Source organism: Linepithema humile, chromosome 2 (assembly GCF_040581485.1).
Source record: "Linepithema humile isolate Giens D197 chromosome 2, Lhum_UNIL_v1.0, whole genome shotgun sequence".
NCBI lineage: Eukaryota > Metazoa > Arthropoda > Insecta > Hymenoptera > Formicidae > Linepithema > Linepithema humile.
This window is the reverse complement of record NC_090129.1, coordinates 19781461-19797324: the sequence shown is the minus strand read 5'-3', so window position 1 is coordinate 19797324 and position 15864 is coordinate 19781461. Positions and strand designations below refer to the sequence as shown.

Genomic DNA, 15864 nt, shown 5'->3' with positions numbered 1-15864 from the left:
TATAATAATTATTTCTCCGACATTAAAGCTGTCGTCGCGCAAATTGTAATATTCGCTCAACAACTATTATGAGTTATTGCTTGCGATGCGAAGTAAGAACGAATGAATGTTCTGAGAAAATTCTCTGAGAACATCCTCTGGGAATAGAATTGTTTGAAAATGTTCTCTTGAGGGAGAGAGTATTCCAAGTACATATTTCGAGAATGTTCAAGAAATATCCGACAACAAGAATATAATATCAATTCTAAATAAAAATTTCAAAAAAATATCGAAATGGCCAGCAATTCAATTGCTAAAATCATAAAATAAAATAAAACATTATCGTTGAGTTAAAATCCAGCTGATTTAAATGTTAAATATTTTGATGCCTATCAATGTTTGACCAAATAGCTAAACACATTAATCGAGTGTTGTTCCATTTTTCCCGACATCAATAAATATCCAATGCATTCTCGGCAAGGACGTGATTCACGATATATAATTGTTATCAAGATTTCCCGATATCTCCTCATTCAAGATTGCTCTTTATCGAATGGTGCAAATGTTATGAAAAAATCGACTGATCCTCGACGATAAATAATTTGCGATCTATCAATCGATATACCATGCCGCGTGCATTCGCCATGTGCCTTTTGGCAGGTAGATTAAAGAGCAATGCACTTTTGCTATTCAAGATAAATCTATCTGATCGCCTGCGCATGTTAGATAAACCTATCGCTACATCTACATTCGCAAAAAAATTATAACCTTATGATAATTTTAGAACAGAGATAATCACTTAACACGATACGTATCAATCATTTTATTCATAATAAATTAATTCTAACATGACCGCAGAATATTTTATTATTAAAAACAAGTTGCTCGTGATGTTTAATATGAGAATATTGATACCCCGCTCGATTTAAGCATCCATAATCGTACGAGGCAGATCGGAATCCCTTTCACGTCAGGAATGCGTATAAACCCTTGCCGAGGGCCGTGATGCTTTCGGAGAAATCGGAATCAGATACACCGTGCATTCCTGCGAGATGATTGCCGGGTGCTATATTGAGTCTTCCCGCGAACCTTCTTATCACGAAGATGCGGCGGAACGTCAAAACAACGCGGGGGCTATCTTTGACCGCGAGCACGCTGAGTGCGAAGATCGTCGCATCACAGTAGCCTCCTTATTACCGGGAATTTAATGCGATATAGTCGCGTCACGGCCACATAGGAATAGAGCCGCGATCAACGATAACATGTCGTCGTAGGCCGATGTATATGTAATCAGCGTTAAGGATTGCAATACCGACATTTCGTAATATCGATATTCGAAGGGCACTGAGCATGTATTTAAAGATCACATTCCTTCTGTTAAACACCGATCTGTTATGATCGACGACGATAAATTATATACGAACAAATGTCGAATCGTGTATCTTACGAAGATTTTAAGCGTCCAAAAAAAAACAAAAAAAAAACGGAAAGATAACGCGGATGTTTTCTTAGAATAATCATCGCTTTTAAAACATATCCTTTAATTGCTCGAAAAAATTATCTCGTAAAGTAGGTTTTTAAATACTCGCGTGTGTGAATATATAAGTAAACAGTAACACATGTTTGAACCTGTTACGACTGAACTACTTAATATAGCGATATGGCGATAATTACGCTCCTTGCATTCCTATTTCGGCTTCGATAAGATAGTCATACACAAAAATGTAACGCTGATTGTAATAGCTGAAAGATGCAGGAAATGTTAACTTCTTTTCAAGTACGCGTCATACTTTTTCGTGCACACATTTTCAAGAGCGCGCAGCGCACTTGATTCGATCAAGTCAGTTGGCAACAAATTACGCCGAGATATAAACTGACTGAATGAATGTCATCGCCAGGATACTCATCCTACTTGTTGCCAATGATATAATTTCTCTAGCCGGACGTCGAACTCTAGTCTGCGCTGCACGCGCGGGCTCTTAGCCCACGCGCGCCAGACACAACACGTCTAAGGTCAATCTCCAGAGAGTTAAACCGCTGGGAAAGTTCACCGTACAAAATCGAGGGACACTGTTTGACGAAAAAAAAATCAATCAATCTCAAAGCGATCCCCAATAAAATTTGCTATGAGAAACGAGAGCTACCGCTACAAACTTCCTGATCACTCGGGTAAAAGCAAAAATAAACGAAATGTTTGTTTTTCCTCATTGCACATCTAAGGAAATCGAAACTGCAGAAAGAGAGAGAAAGACAGAAAGAGACTTATAAAGAGTGTTATAAGAAGACACCAAGTACATCAAACAGAATTGAAAACAAAAAGGCAAAATGAAAAGAGACAGTTAAAGAGAAAGAGAGAGAAAATCGGGGAATGGAAAGAGAATGAGGAGGGTTCGTCAAAGAGAAGCGTGAAATTCCGTAGTTCTAAAAATAACCGCTCACAAAAAGGAAGAATAACGCTAGTATGCGTATATATCTGGTCTCTGGGTAAAAGCATAGGCCTATTTATATATCATCTGGCAGAGATGGAATCCCGATCCCTTCGTATGGTCGTTAACATTGTTTGTCCCTGGAGAAGGAGAGCCGTAGGAATGTGAAAAGCCACGCCAGCACAAACGGCATGCACAAGCCGCGGCGGTCGCTCTTCGCGGTTAATTCCGAGTCGAATCCTTCGCGGATGTCAAGTGACGAAACAACTTGGGAATTTCGCGTAGCGCGGCCTCGAGAAAACTCGGAAATATCGCACCTAGTCGCGAAAAGATGCTCTCAGCTCCGAGCAACTCTCTTTTTCATTTTAGAAGGAAAAGCGATATTAATTGAACAACTATTTCCTTTACATAAATCAGCGTAAAATAACACGAGTTCGCCGAAGGGATCTGTTTAAAAAAGAAACATAGATATGAATTTCTCAATTAATTTGATGGTGAAAATTCATAATTCTTATTCGCGCAAGTGAAAAATGGAAGAAACTCCGTAAATCGAATATGCAATTTAGTAAGGAGCAAAACGAGCGGAATAAAGGAGCAACGCGGGAACGAGGGAAGCGTGATAAGAACAGTGCTTTACGGATGGTAGATACCGATGAACGAGTCGAATTCTTTCCGCCCCGGCACGTGGGAATTTCGCGGCATGCTCTCGGTTCACCTCCTGGGAAAGACAAAAATAATTGTGTGGAAGGACGGGAAGCCGAGCGAGCGTGCAGAAAAAGAAGTACATTGTAGGACAGAGAGCACGAACCAACTTAAAGAACAAGCGGTTGCGCCCAAATTGGAAAAGGGAAACTGTAAGGAATCTCGAAAGTCGAATTGGAAGAAACGATTTTATAAAAAAATGCAGAGTGAAAAATATGACGTTTATATGAGACATACGATATTTAACGCCTCTTACGTTAACAAACACTAGACTTTCAAGAGCAAGCACGAGCACAGCAAGGTATTCACGACATTTAGACTCAAATTATATCTACAAAAAGTGTAAACACACGTAAACAAAAAGATGAAACATTAAAAGGTCGAGTTTCCGATAACGGAAATAAAGGATCGCAAGCATCTCCGGCGGCGCGAAAGGGAGCATCATCTCGGCGAGAGTTTAGAGAAGAGACGGACAGTAGCATATCCGCTCGTTTCGGCGTGATCGTACGCCCTCGGGAGTCCTCGTGGCTCTTCGTCCGTCACTTCATGGACCGCCTGGGGGCCCTACGCGAGCGTAACACCGGTAGCCACTACGCCAAAAGGGTCCCATGGCGCGAGTTACGCGAGACCGGGAGAAAGAGAGACAGAGAGAGAAAGAGAGGAGCGGAAAAATAAAGAAAGACGGGGCGGGGAAAGGGAACCGGGAGAACGTCTCGAGAGAGAGGGAGGGAGGAGACAGAAGAGAGGAAGAGAAAGGACGAAATATCCGAGGGAGACCGAAAGGACAGAGATCAGGGGAACCGGCATCTTCGCGATGCATTGAGGCTCGAAAGAGCGGCGCGTTAAGGCGACGCTCTCTCTCGCTCTTGCACGACGCCACGTACTACTCCAACCGCAACGCGGGGCCCCAGGGCTCATCGGCGAGGGGAAGGCAGAGAGAGGAGTCTATGGCAAGCAAAGGCGGCGGCGGAGGGCAGGGGAGAGCGGATTCGAGAGGACGGGAGACATTCCAATCTCTCGTGGCAAGCTTGCCTGGCTGGCTGCCTGCCTACCTGCTCGCCTGCCTGCTCGCCTGCCTGTTCGCTCGCTTGTCTGCTCGTCGCTTGCCAAGTCACCGTCCTAAAGCCAGCCCACGCTACATCGAGTGTCACACAGACCATCATAACCGTATAGAACCCTCGTGGTTATCAGGACCGATCGATTTTTATTCCGAGCTAATGATAATTTGTATAATCGAGCGAACCTGCGAGAAATGAGGGGCGCTGCGCGTGAGAACGATAAAGCTTATAAGGGACACAATAAGTTCTGTTTAATTATTCATGTCTCCTCCGAGGAAATTAATAAATCAAATCAATTCTGCACTTGAAAGATAAATGGAGAAACGAGAAATCTTCTCTTCTCCCGAATAAGGTAAATGATGGTCGTGATAAAGAAACTTTGTTTCGAAGTGATTACTTCGTTACATCAATAAGAAATAGCGTGCGTAGCGCTTGTGCAGATAAGAATAATGCATTTCGATTATTATGCGTGCGATGGTAAGACATTCTTTCGCGTAGCAGCCTCGACGATTATAGACTGACAAGTTACGATGCAGAGATCAAACTGGAACGCAGCATATAAATGTATCCAAGAACGCTTTCAGTACGCGAGACCACGAGAAAAAGAGATGAGGCGCACAATGCAGCGTAGCATACGCCGTGCTGCAAATCCAGTTGCAAAGAACGAATCCGCTTTCACATTTATCGAATTCCAACGTCGTTCGTTCGTTCTGCATACCACACTACCGTGAGCCCATACCGAACAATTTTATGGAGCTGAGCCCATGTCCTGTGACATTGTTACCCGCATGGTCGATGACAATGAAAAAAAGAAGAGGAAAATATGCAGGACATTAAAAAATACCGCACATTCTCCTAATTCTTCGACAAATTCTTTTATTAATTTGGAATTGACTGTTGCTTAGCAAATCGAGTCATAATTGTTTGAAAAAAAGACTTTCACAAATAAAACTTCAGAAAATTGAATTCGACAAGACTACATACTTTAATTAATTTCAGATGTAATTTGTTATGATAGAATTTTAATTGGAAATTTGTTCGCTACAAAAATATATATAAAAATTGAAAAAAAGTGGCGAGAAATGATACAAAATTTTTGCTTGACTTTTTCATTTCCGACTGCTCTAAAAAATCGTATAAGAGAAAGAATATATGTTTCAGCGAAATAAATAGTTTGATTTTTCCCACAATGTGCTTTCATAGCTAACTGGATTTATTCAGATAAACAACAATCGCATGAGAAGTCACATTCCGCGTTCAAAATACCACGCAACAGAAATTTCATCATCTTGGAACATTAAAGAAGATCAGATATATGTATAGTCGGACGTATGCAAATAAATATAGCGATTTGTTCATCGGCGGTTAGGCAGCGTCCGCAGAAATCGGCAGCGACCGGTCGTCGATAACGATGTCAATGACTTTGAGACTTCGGATTCGAACCGTTATAAGACGCATATACACATACACACGCGTGCGTCCATGTGTGCGTATATATGCGTGTATTATACACCACCATATATAGCTTCCCCCGATCTCGCGCGCAGCAGCCGCCTATTTCGAGGATAATCGTGCGGATAATCTCGGTGGTGCAATAATTTTCGATGTTCCCGGCGCATTCTGCGACACGCCATCGTCGTTATCGAGTCCGGGGCCGAGCCCGATGGACCAGAAGACGTCACACCTGTCGGCGCGCTCTGGACCGACAACGGGCCGGTTCCTATTTGCAGAGGGTCGCCATACATTTCCCGTTTCGTTGGTCTCAGAAACGCTCGAGAAGCGGATCATTGGCCCTGGTCAGTGACGAAGGAACGCGTGACGGGGCTGTCAACTGAAACCCCCGATCAACCCTCCTGGTCTCGCGCGCGCATCAGGAACGATTTGAAGAACCGATAGAAGGAGACAAAGTCAACTCCCACTATCCGCTTGAAATCTATTCAAAGTTCTGGAATGTAAAAAGTAAAAAGCCCGACGAAACACACACACACACACACACACATACGCGCGCGCGCGTCAACGCATAATGTAAAATTTGACCGTAATAGCAAAGCTACTCATATTTTTAGAATTCCCGAAGTTTCCAAGTTCAGACAATAGCGCGCGACTATTCCTGCGCGCGCGTGTGTATCCGCGCATTCCCGGAATCTTTTTCCAAAAATAAAAGATTAAATTAGGAAGCATGGCACACACAAGCGATTCACGCTGGCAGCCGCATCGGCGGCGGCCGGACGAGGCGGGAGACGCAAGTTGAAACATCAAGCAGAAAACGAGTCTCGCGACGGGAAAAAGCGTACGCGCCGCGCGTACTTGCCAGCTGAAAGAATGAAATTCTCCGATCGATCGATCGAACGGACGGACGGACGGACGGACGGACGCACGTAGGAACGAAACAGAGAGAGGGAACGAAGAAAGTCCGGCACCTGCGCTTTCGAACGAGATCCGCGAACCGTATGATTTACGGCATCGAGGCATTCGCAGTTTCCTCCGGCGGTGTCATAATCGGTTTTGTATCTGTCCGCGCGAGAGAGCCGACGAGCGGTACGGGACGAGCGGGCAAAAATAAATGGCAATTAACATTCCTCTCGCATCTCGCTGCCTCTCGACGGGGCATCACGGAGAGCCAAGAGAGAAAGAGAGAAAAAGGGGAAGGATGGAAGGGAGACCGCGAGAGAGAGAGAGAGAGAGAGAGAGAGAGAGAGAAGGAGAAAGAGAGAGAGAAAGGAACAGGATGCTGTGCTGCTCGGATAGGGCCTGCAGCGCACGAAAGGGTGGGAGGTAGCGCATGAAGAATGGGGTTTGCACATCTCTAGGAGGCCGGCAAAGCGAGGCAAAAGCGCGCGCGACCCTTTCCGCCCGAAAAATGTCAGATTCGAGCCTGGAACGCTGCTTGCGCTGCAGCGCACGAAATCTGTGGAATTCCTGGACCGCGAGATCGCTCCGACTTTCGAGTCTTTCCCTGTCTCTCTCACGGACGGATACGGACGCTGACGATACCGCGATACTAGTCGAGTACTGATACTTTCACCGCGAAAGCACGATACTTTAGATTCGGTATTAACGAAGGATCGAGCGGGGTGACTGCATTTGATAAAATGTAAAATATTCGTCTTCTCAATAGTAAGATCAGTGGTCACATTACTTTTTCTCCATTGACTTTACACGTGTCTTATCATCGAGTAACGTTGTAATGTCGTAATTATTCTGATTAATTCCAAATCTTAGAAGCTGCGGCATTAATTAGGTGCTGACATTTTTATCACTGTACGCTTTACAATTATCAATGAATAATAATAAAATGTCGGAATTATCATAGTCGTAAAAAGAGAGATATATATTCTAAACTTTTACTGTTATCGTTGGTTGATGCGACCATTATTCTGATTATTCGCAGATATCGAGAGAAAAATTACGACATTAATAAGGCATTGACATTTTTTTCTTCCACAAGCGCTAAGAGCGCAATGAATTTTTCTCGGTCTTGGAATGCTCGCAAATACCGTGAGAATTGCGGATTGAGATAAGCCGTGACTGTACGCGGAATAAACGTGAGATTTATGATTTGGTTGATTATTCATTACTCGAGGATGAGTTTTACTAATCATTGATCACACACACACACAGACGCAATGCCGCTAGACGTTGAAATGCCATTATTCTTTAAAAGAATTATAACTTTCCACAAGACGCAAAAATAATAATTGCAATGAAAAGAATATAGACGAATGAAAATAGATATTTGCGTCACTACTTAATGCTAATTCTTGAAGTTATCCGATTAAACCCATTCTTCGGTATTATTAAAAATTCTGACCACGGTAGCAATTCAAAATGAAGAAACCGATTATAGAATGGCGTAACTTTGAGTAAACTCCCCAAGATTAATCGTGGCATCTTCGCGAATTCCTATCTAAACTTTCGAAATTCCTGAACATTACGTCATAATCCTCTCACGAGCGTGTCTTGGCCACTCATCGTCGGAACACAGAAAGTCATCACGAAAGTGTTGTAGCAACGCGAAATCCTTTGATTGTGTTTCATTTGATCTATACACGATACGTTTCATTTATATAATCTCGCATTACATAATAACGTAACAGAATAAATCATAAAAATTATAGACTTTTAAGATTGCGCGATATCGAATGGCTATTCGATCTCGCGGTAAGTGAAAAATATTTCATTAAGTATTCATTAAGATATAAATTTATTTATATTCATTAAGATGTAAAAAATGATGAGATGCAAATTTCCGACATTTCGACGACATCAAATTAAGGAAATGTATAAAATTGCCAGGCATGCAAGTTGCGCAAAATATGTATCGCCTTCGTTCCGATCATAAATTCCACGATGCTGTGTTGACTCAGATATCATTGATTTATTATACTGCATAAAAACATCACGTGATACGCTTGGCATCTACGTGTTTTGCGTGAAAGCAATTTCAATGTTATATGCAAATCTCGAATCGAATATTGGCGACGGTGACCATTCGAGCCATTCGCGTTTTTTTTAAAGACCAGGAAGCATATGTATAATTGCGTAAAGCAAACGTGATAATAAACAGATTCTCACACGCATAATTCTATGCTTATGTTTTTAGGTAACCGCGGTAGAATATATATCTTTTATTTTGCCAGCGGATCTGGCGAACTTACATCGTATGCATCGCGGCGCTACGTCGCGATGAGACGCTACTGGCCGCGGCTTATTCGTCGCTTGACGAGCGCGGAGAGCCTCGCGCGATGCCGGAGAAGAGACGAAAGGAGCGAGAGAGAGAAAGAGAAGGCGAGGACGGGTGGCGGAGAGGGTTATTTGCATCGGAATGCAAGCCCCGGCTCTCCGCGTTACGCTCGCGCTCGCGCGCGGGAGTGTGCAAGCACGCACGCACATACTGTGCGTTCGACACGTATCTACGCGTGAAACTCCCAAGGAAAGAAGCCGCGGGTTTCCTCTAATGCCCGAAGCCCCAAGCGAGTGAAACTACTCCCAGGTATGGGACGGCGTTGCGATATTTCGCGTGCAAATACATTTCCGCGGAAAATGTTCGCGGCTTATTTGCCGTAAGAACGAGAAGTTCATTAGTGGAATAATGCGCTTGGAATATTCAGTGAAAAATGAGAGTTGTGAAGGTATTTTTACGGAATTTCAGCATTGTTATTTATCTGGTCTTCAAATCAATTGTTTTTATTTAGACGATAAAGATATCACTTTTTCGGAGATTAGATATTAGAAAGTGTAATAGTTAGATAACAACATAATTAAATCACCGATGATGAAAGACTTGTGATAACATAAAGCTACGACAATCTCATACCGATATTGAATAATAGGAAATTTTAATTGCGTTTCCAAAAAGTGTTTCTCAAACTGAACAGTATTTGTTGAAAGAAATACTTATCTTCAAATAATTTATTATAAAACGCGAAGGAGAGGAAGCATGCAATTTTTATCCACGAGTCTTAAAAAATACGTGAGAGAAAAAAAATTGTAATCCCCGTCGACTATCAGGAATGTGTATCTTTGATGGGAACGTTGCTCGGAATATTTCAAGAATTTTAAGAATGTGAGAACCCACACATTATATCTCTTGGCAGCGATCTGGGTTTGGATATCTTATTTCCCACGCGTACAAACGCATTTGAGGATTACACCAAGGCGTTGGTTAATTTGTGAGATACGCGAAAGGATAGTATCCACACCTTTAGGAAGATAGGCGCACTACACCTTTCCAGCATAAACATGTTTACCGGGGTAAACATGTTTGCTGCGTCTCTACAACGGCGAATTTTATAGGGGATAGAAATTTTATTTTTAAGAGGCTCGATAACTAGTTAATCGTTCAACGACACAAGCGATAAATTGTTGAGTGCAGATAATTCAGCACCAAGTATTTATTACACAGATCGTATCTCTCTAGATTTCCGAATCGAATTTTCTTTCTCGCCGAGAAAGTAGATGCAGCGCGCGTGAACGTAAAAAATTATATGTATCAATTTAATCCAAAAACAAACAACAAAAATACTGCAGAATCTTTCTGTAATCTTCCGAATCTTTCTATAATCAGCTAAATAGACTCGGCGAATTTCACGTTGCGCACCGAGGCGAGAAAGCAGGTGTCGCCGACGACGACGACGACGCCGACGACGCCGACGACGACGACGACGACGACGAAAGACGAGGGGCCTTTAGACGCAAGGGATCTCGAAACTAGAATCGCGCGGCCCCAGCCACACAGGCAATCTCTCGAAAATCGACGATGACATCATGGCCACAGTATTCCGCCCGAAATAAATATACCGTACATCGACATTCCTCCCCGCCCGCCCGGGCCGCCGCCGCGGCCGCCGCCGTCGCCGCCGCCGATAAATATTATTATCGTATCTTTCGTTTGCTCTCGGATTAAAGCCTCGTTCTCCGTATCTCTTTGCTCTCTCTCTCTCCCTCGCTCTCTCACCTGGCGCGCGTTCTACCAAAAATTCATAACGCAGCCACGTGTGACGTAAGAGCATTCCGGCGCGGGTCCAGACTGGCGTCAACGGCGAAATACCAAAGTACCCTCTTCTCTCGCAAACGTCCGAATTAGCTACCTGCCGCGATCCTTTAACTATGTATTATCGAAGAAACTTCTCGCACGAGAGAGGGGGGAAGGAGAGAGAGAGAAAGAGCGTCGCGATGCGAAGTCATACGCACGATCATGCATCTTATCCGTAGATTATATTTGACTCAAACACACTAAATATATTTGACTAAAATAAATATGATAAAATCAACAATTTTTATTTACGTTTCAACTTTCACCTGTTATCAAAACTTTGATACTAATTATGTTTATGTTTGTTCATATTAAATATTTAATCTAATTCGATCTATTATAAGAAAATATACAGTATACCAGATTCGTTTTTTTGTCCATAGACATATATGTATGATTTTCTTTTCTTCTCGAATAAAAAAGTTAACAAACAAATATAGAGGAAGAGTTTACTTTTCCTTTTCTCTCTCTCTCTTTCTCTTTCTTTCTTTCTCTCTCTCTCTCTCTCTCTCTCTCTCTCTCTCGCGCTCTGCATGCATGTGTGTGCGTGCAAAGTACATCCTATACCGCGATAAATGCAGAGGGACAGAACGCGGTTAATCGCGTGTTAATCTACGCTGCCGCGTTCGTAGTGCGCGAGGGTACGCCGAATGACCGGAAGTAACATGATTTCTCACGGACTGACTTCCTGCCGCCCTCGTCGACCCTCGTTGAAATTCCATCAGTTCTCCCCTCCCTGTTTGTTTTAATCTCGGCAACGCAAGGTTCATCGACACGGCGAGTGATTAACGGATCAATTCCGCTTTTACGAGTGACACGTTAAGTGAAAAATTGCTCGCACTGAATGAATGCTTATGAATAATTGTTTCTAAACTTACCTCGAGTACGTCCTGTGCGGTCTGCAGATACTCGCGAAGCATTGCCTCTTGAATGGCCCGCCATTCCTGCCTTGGATCTTCCAGCTGCGTTGTCTCTGTGTATATGAATATTAATTCGATGAGAAACGTACGAATTTCAGTAATGATAAATTAGAAAAAAAAATTGTTCTACTTATTCTAGAATTTATGGCATTCGTGAAGAATTCTTCATGCCATAAATTCTTCAAGGTAGAATGTTATTTTAATTATCTAAATTATTTTATTATCTAATTAATTAATTATCTAAATAATTTACTTTAATTCAATCAGAGAAATTCTATTTTTTCAAAATAATAGTCATTACATTTTATATTCTATTTTTTATTTTATTTAAAAATAATATAAATTCTCAAAGTGTTAAGTAAGTATTAAGCCTGGATGTGATAAAAAAATCTCCAAAAAATATCGTATCACAAGTTAAGCACCTGGCCGTTTTAACGCATTTTTCAATAAGAAAAAGTAAAAGAAAAACTTACGATTGACATGATTGATGTAGTAGGCACCCACGTGTTTATCGTAGGCCTCTTCCCAGCCGAGGGGAAGCTCGTTGCCGATACAATCCGCAAATGTTTGGGGTTTAGTAAACCTAGAACAACAAAGGGAAAAAATAAAATAAAAACACTGTAAAGTGCAAAATAACATTGATGAATTTTTTTGTCGCACGTAATATTCGTAACATTTTCGACATTTTATACGCCGAATCCAAAAATGAGATTCAAAAGAGATTAATATGCGAATAAAATGTAATGGAAAATTAATTGCAGTTGTATTTTAAATAAATCTACTAGGAGCACGCAAAGAAGTCGTCAATCGAATGAATCCTGATGTCGCGTTCGTCCGCGGAAAGAAAGGAATGCAAGGCTCGCCGGATGTGGAACTCGCTCTCCGGAAATCTCCGGTCGTGTAGGCACGAGATGCGTGTATCAGGTGCATCGCATTATAAGCAAGTACAATAGCACATATGTATATATGTTTTGATTTACGTGACATTTGTGATAATCGTCCCATCATTTTCAGTTGAATCTGCTTGTAATTTCGAATCTGATATCGTCGCTACAAACACACACTGTGCGCCTTGAAATAAAATATCCTATATATTTGCCTGTACATTAAATAAATTTTGTTACGAATATGTGTCATCCTTTTTTACCTTTTTTACAGATTAATTTCCCCGATTGTTTGTACGCGAGGGCGAGGGGAAGAGAATGTCGGTGTCGGAATGACCGAGACATTCTTTCGCGCTCGCCGTTCGATGATAGTCGCTGCGTTCTCGCTCGATATGTACGCATCGCGCCAAATCGACATTGAAGCTGAAGGCTTCGGGTCTGCCTTGTGCGATTCGCCGTTTGCATAATACGGGACTGTATTAACTCGCGCGACGTAGACTTTGTGGGGCAAGCAAGGAGCGAGGAGACACGTATACAGAACGGTACGCGAAAGTACCGGCACTTTCGCTCCTGTCCACGTCCGTTCGCTCGGTGAGATATACGAAATTTCACGCGCGCGCGAGCGCTTTCATTCGATCGATGATCGGCTCGTTAAACTTTGCCGTAAGTCGCTTTAACCTTGGCATACCGCAGCCGTGTCGACATGTAGCGCACGCGTTCGCTGTTTCATTTATCCCTTCCCTCTCGTTCCGTCTCCTTCGCCGAGCTATTACTCGGGTCCTTCGCGTACCTGCGCGATATACACTCCTGACTTTCCTCTTCTTCTTCTTTTTTCCCCGCCTTTTCTTTCGCTCTCTCGCTGTCTTTCTCTCGTCGTTATAGTAGGACATAATCGCGGTAAGGCCAAGGGCACGTCGAGACCGTGAATCACGCGGCGGAAAGAGAATTAAGGAAATTGTCCCTGAAAACGTGTAATGAGGCGCAAACCTCCCGTCCAGAACGTCTGCCATTAAAAATACGCGTGGATGGGGGTTTCCGCGAAGTATCTCCCCGAGAAGACCCTTCAAACGCTCGCGAGATTAATGAGATTAATCCACCGGCGGGATGCGTCCATAAAAGCATGTAATAAAATGGAGAAAAAATATCGGTCAGTGCGGAATTAAGTGGCGACAATTGTGAAAGTAATTTTGCCAAAAGCAAGGACATTTGTAAGGCTATATTTTGATTTTACGAACATTTTCGGAATTTCAAAAGTCACAATTGTTTCTGATCGCGCGTATATAATTTTATTCGCACAATTTTTATAAATAAAAAAAGTCTTACGCAACAGAGGCCCACAATTACGACAGGACTTACATCAATTTATTTACTTAATTACGAAACTTGCTGAATTTCAAGTGACGACAAAAGAGAGAGCGAGTGATCCGCAAAATTTTGCCTTTTTGCAAAGAGCACTCTCGGTATTTTCGCGTAGTGTGCTTAGGTCTATTTGAATTGCCTCATAAGTACGCGATATTCGTGTATTTAACGATCTAAAAGGGGGATCGCTCATGAAAAAACTGTATGTCATCGCGTGTTGAACTGACTCATTCGTGTATTATGTACACGCACACATAGGCTCGTGTTTCCAGAAACGATAACGATCAGTTCCACTGTGAAAAGTTCAATATAAAAGATTGCCCTGATAACCGATAATTTTAAGCGTATTGAGTCCGAGACCTGCAAAGGAAATCACTGTGGGTGTGTAGCTTCCAATTTAAAAAGTCGATTTTGTAACTTAATATTGCAATACAAAATTATTGGTATAGTTACCGAAAGCAATATTTCACGTATTAAAAAAAACAAACCAAAATTACAATACTATCAGTTGTTTCTCAAATATTTATCCAGAGCTCTCTTGTACGTCTGCTGTCTATTAATTCAATTAACAAGTAGATACTAAAAAGAACTAAATACTTTAACTAAATTAACATAACGTCTCTTTAGCGACAGTAATTGATGGCTATTAATAGCGGACTTGTATCAGACGAGCTTATTCGAGCGAGAGAACAACGAGAAGAATTGACGTGTTGCCCTGCGCTACACGCTCTAGACCACGTCTGCAGAAATCGAAATCAGATACTTCGAGACATATTGTTTAACATTCCGACTCGCAGCGGAATCCGCATACTGCTTTGTCAGTTGCGTGAGCGGCTGCATCCGATTACACCGCGTTTTCCAATTCCTCATTTTCTCCTTTGCCATAATTTATTATTAGTTACAGCCCAATTGCACTAACTGGCTGTTGACACAATTGAAGCTCTATTTCGAAAAATAGAATTATCTCGAGATGCACGTGATATAAAATATTAGAGAAATGTTATCCTTAATCGAATTTTCTCAACCAATAACGATTTTCGAATCCGTCGAATTTCCTTTTTTTTCTTTATGACAGACATAAATGCAAAATTGATGTAATGCCTTTGTTAATTTTTGCAATACGCATAAGTTGTACCCTTTTTTTTACCGCATCGCAGCCGCTAAATTACAAGCTAACCGTTTTACGCATTTTTAATTTCAAATGGTTAATAACTGACATTTTCTTTCAATTGCGTTCAGAAAGCAGGGGATCATTATGATCCTACGCGACTAATCAACGGTTAAGGTTGCATCAACGGCGTTCGAGGAATTGGTTAATTTGACCGAAACTGCGACGATAATCGCGTTTGTTTGAATTCATCGTCGTCGTCGCACACGCCAATTTGCAGCGCGCGTCTTTCTTCGACTTGCAAACAAAAATTGCGCAACAACGGCCAGTAAACAGACGTTTTAGCGTGATTTCCTGTATGCTGGAATTCCAAAGACCAGCCGTCATCCGACTCTCGGCTCGCCATTCCTTTTCTTCTTTTATCGCGCGTACGCAATAAAAAGAAATTCCCAGAAACATCAACGCCTGACCGTATCCCACCTCCTCCCTCCCACTCGCTCGTTTTCGCTCTCTCACTATCTCTCTTTCTCTCTCTCTCACTCTCTCTGTCTCTCTCTCTCTCTCGTCGATCCCTCTCGTGGATATTTGCGCGATGACGAGAGCCCCTTCGTCATTAGGTGATCCGTGACGGACGCTCCAATTCGCGACAGACATTGTGCAAGCCTGATGGACGATGTGTTTGTTTTACGGCGAATTACCGCGAAATCTGGTGGCACGCCGGTAACGATTACTCCAAGGCCGAATATTCCTTTTTCGCACGGCACGCAAATATAATTTCTCGTGTGATCACGAAACGATATGTACCTCAATTTTATTTCTGGATATTTCGTAAATGTTTGTATATTTTTTTTAAATGTTTATTTTTTAATTTCGGTATTAAGTGCACCTCTTCG

At 42.2% G+C, this 15864-nt stretch overlaps 1 protein-coding gene across 1 annotated transcript in view; it reads right to left on the bottom strand.

Moving 5' to 3' along the window:
* The window catches only part of kibra (WW and C2 domain containing protein kibra), a 50704-nt gene that overhangs the window by 21186 nt on the left and 13654 nt on the right, over positions 1–15864 (bottom strand). Inside the window, exons 3-4 of the mRNA XM_012378990.2 lie at positions 12094–12203; positions 11579–11673 (exon numbers count right to left, since the gene is read on the bottom strand). Of these exons, the coding sequence (XP_012234413.1) occupies positions 11579–11673; positions 12094–12203 (205 nt within the window). The remainder of the gene's footprint in view (positions 1–11578; positions 11674–12093; positions 12204–15864) is intronic.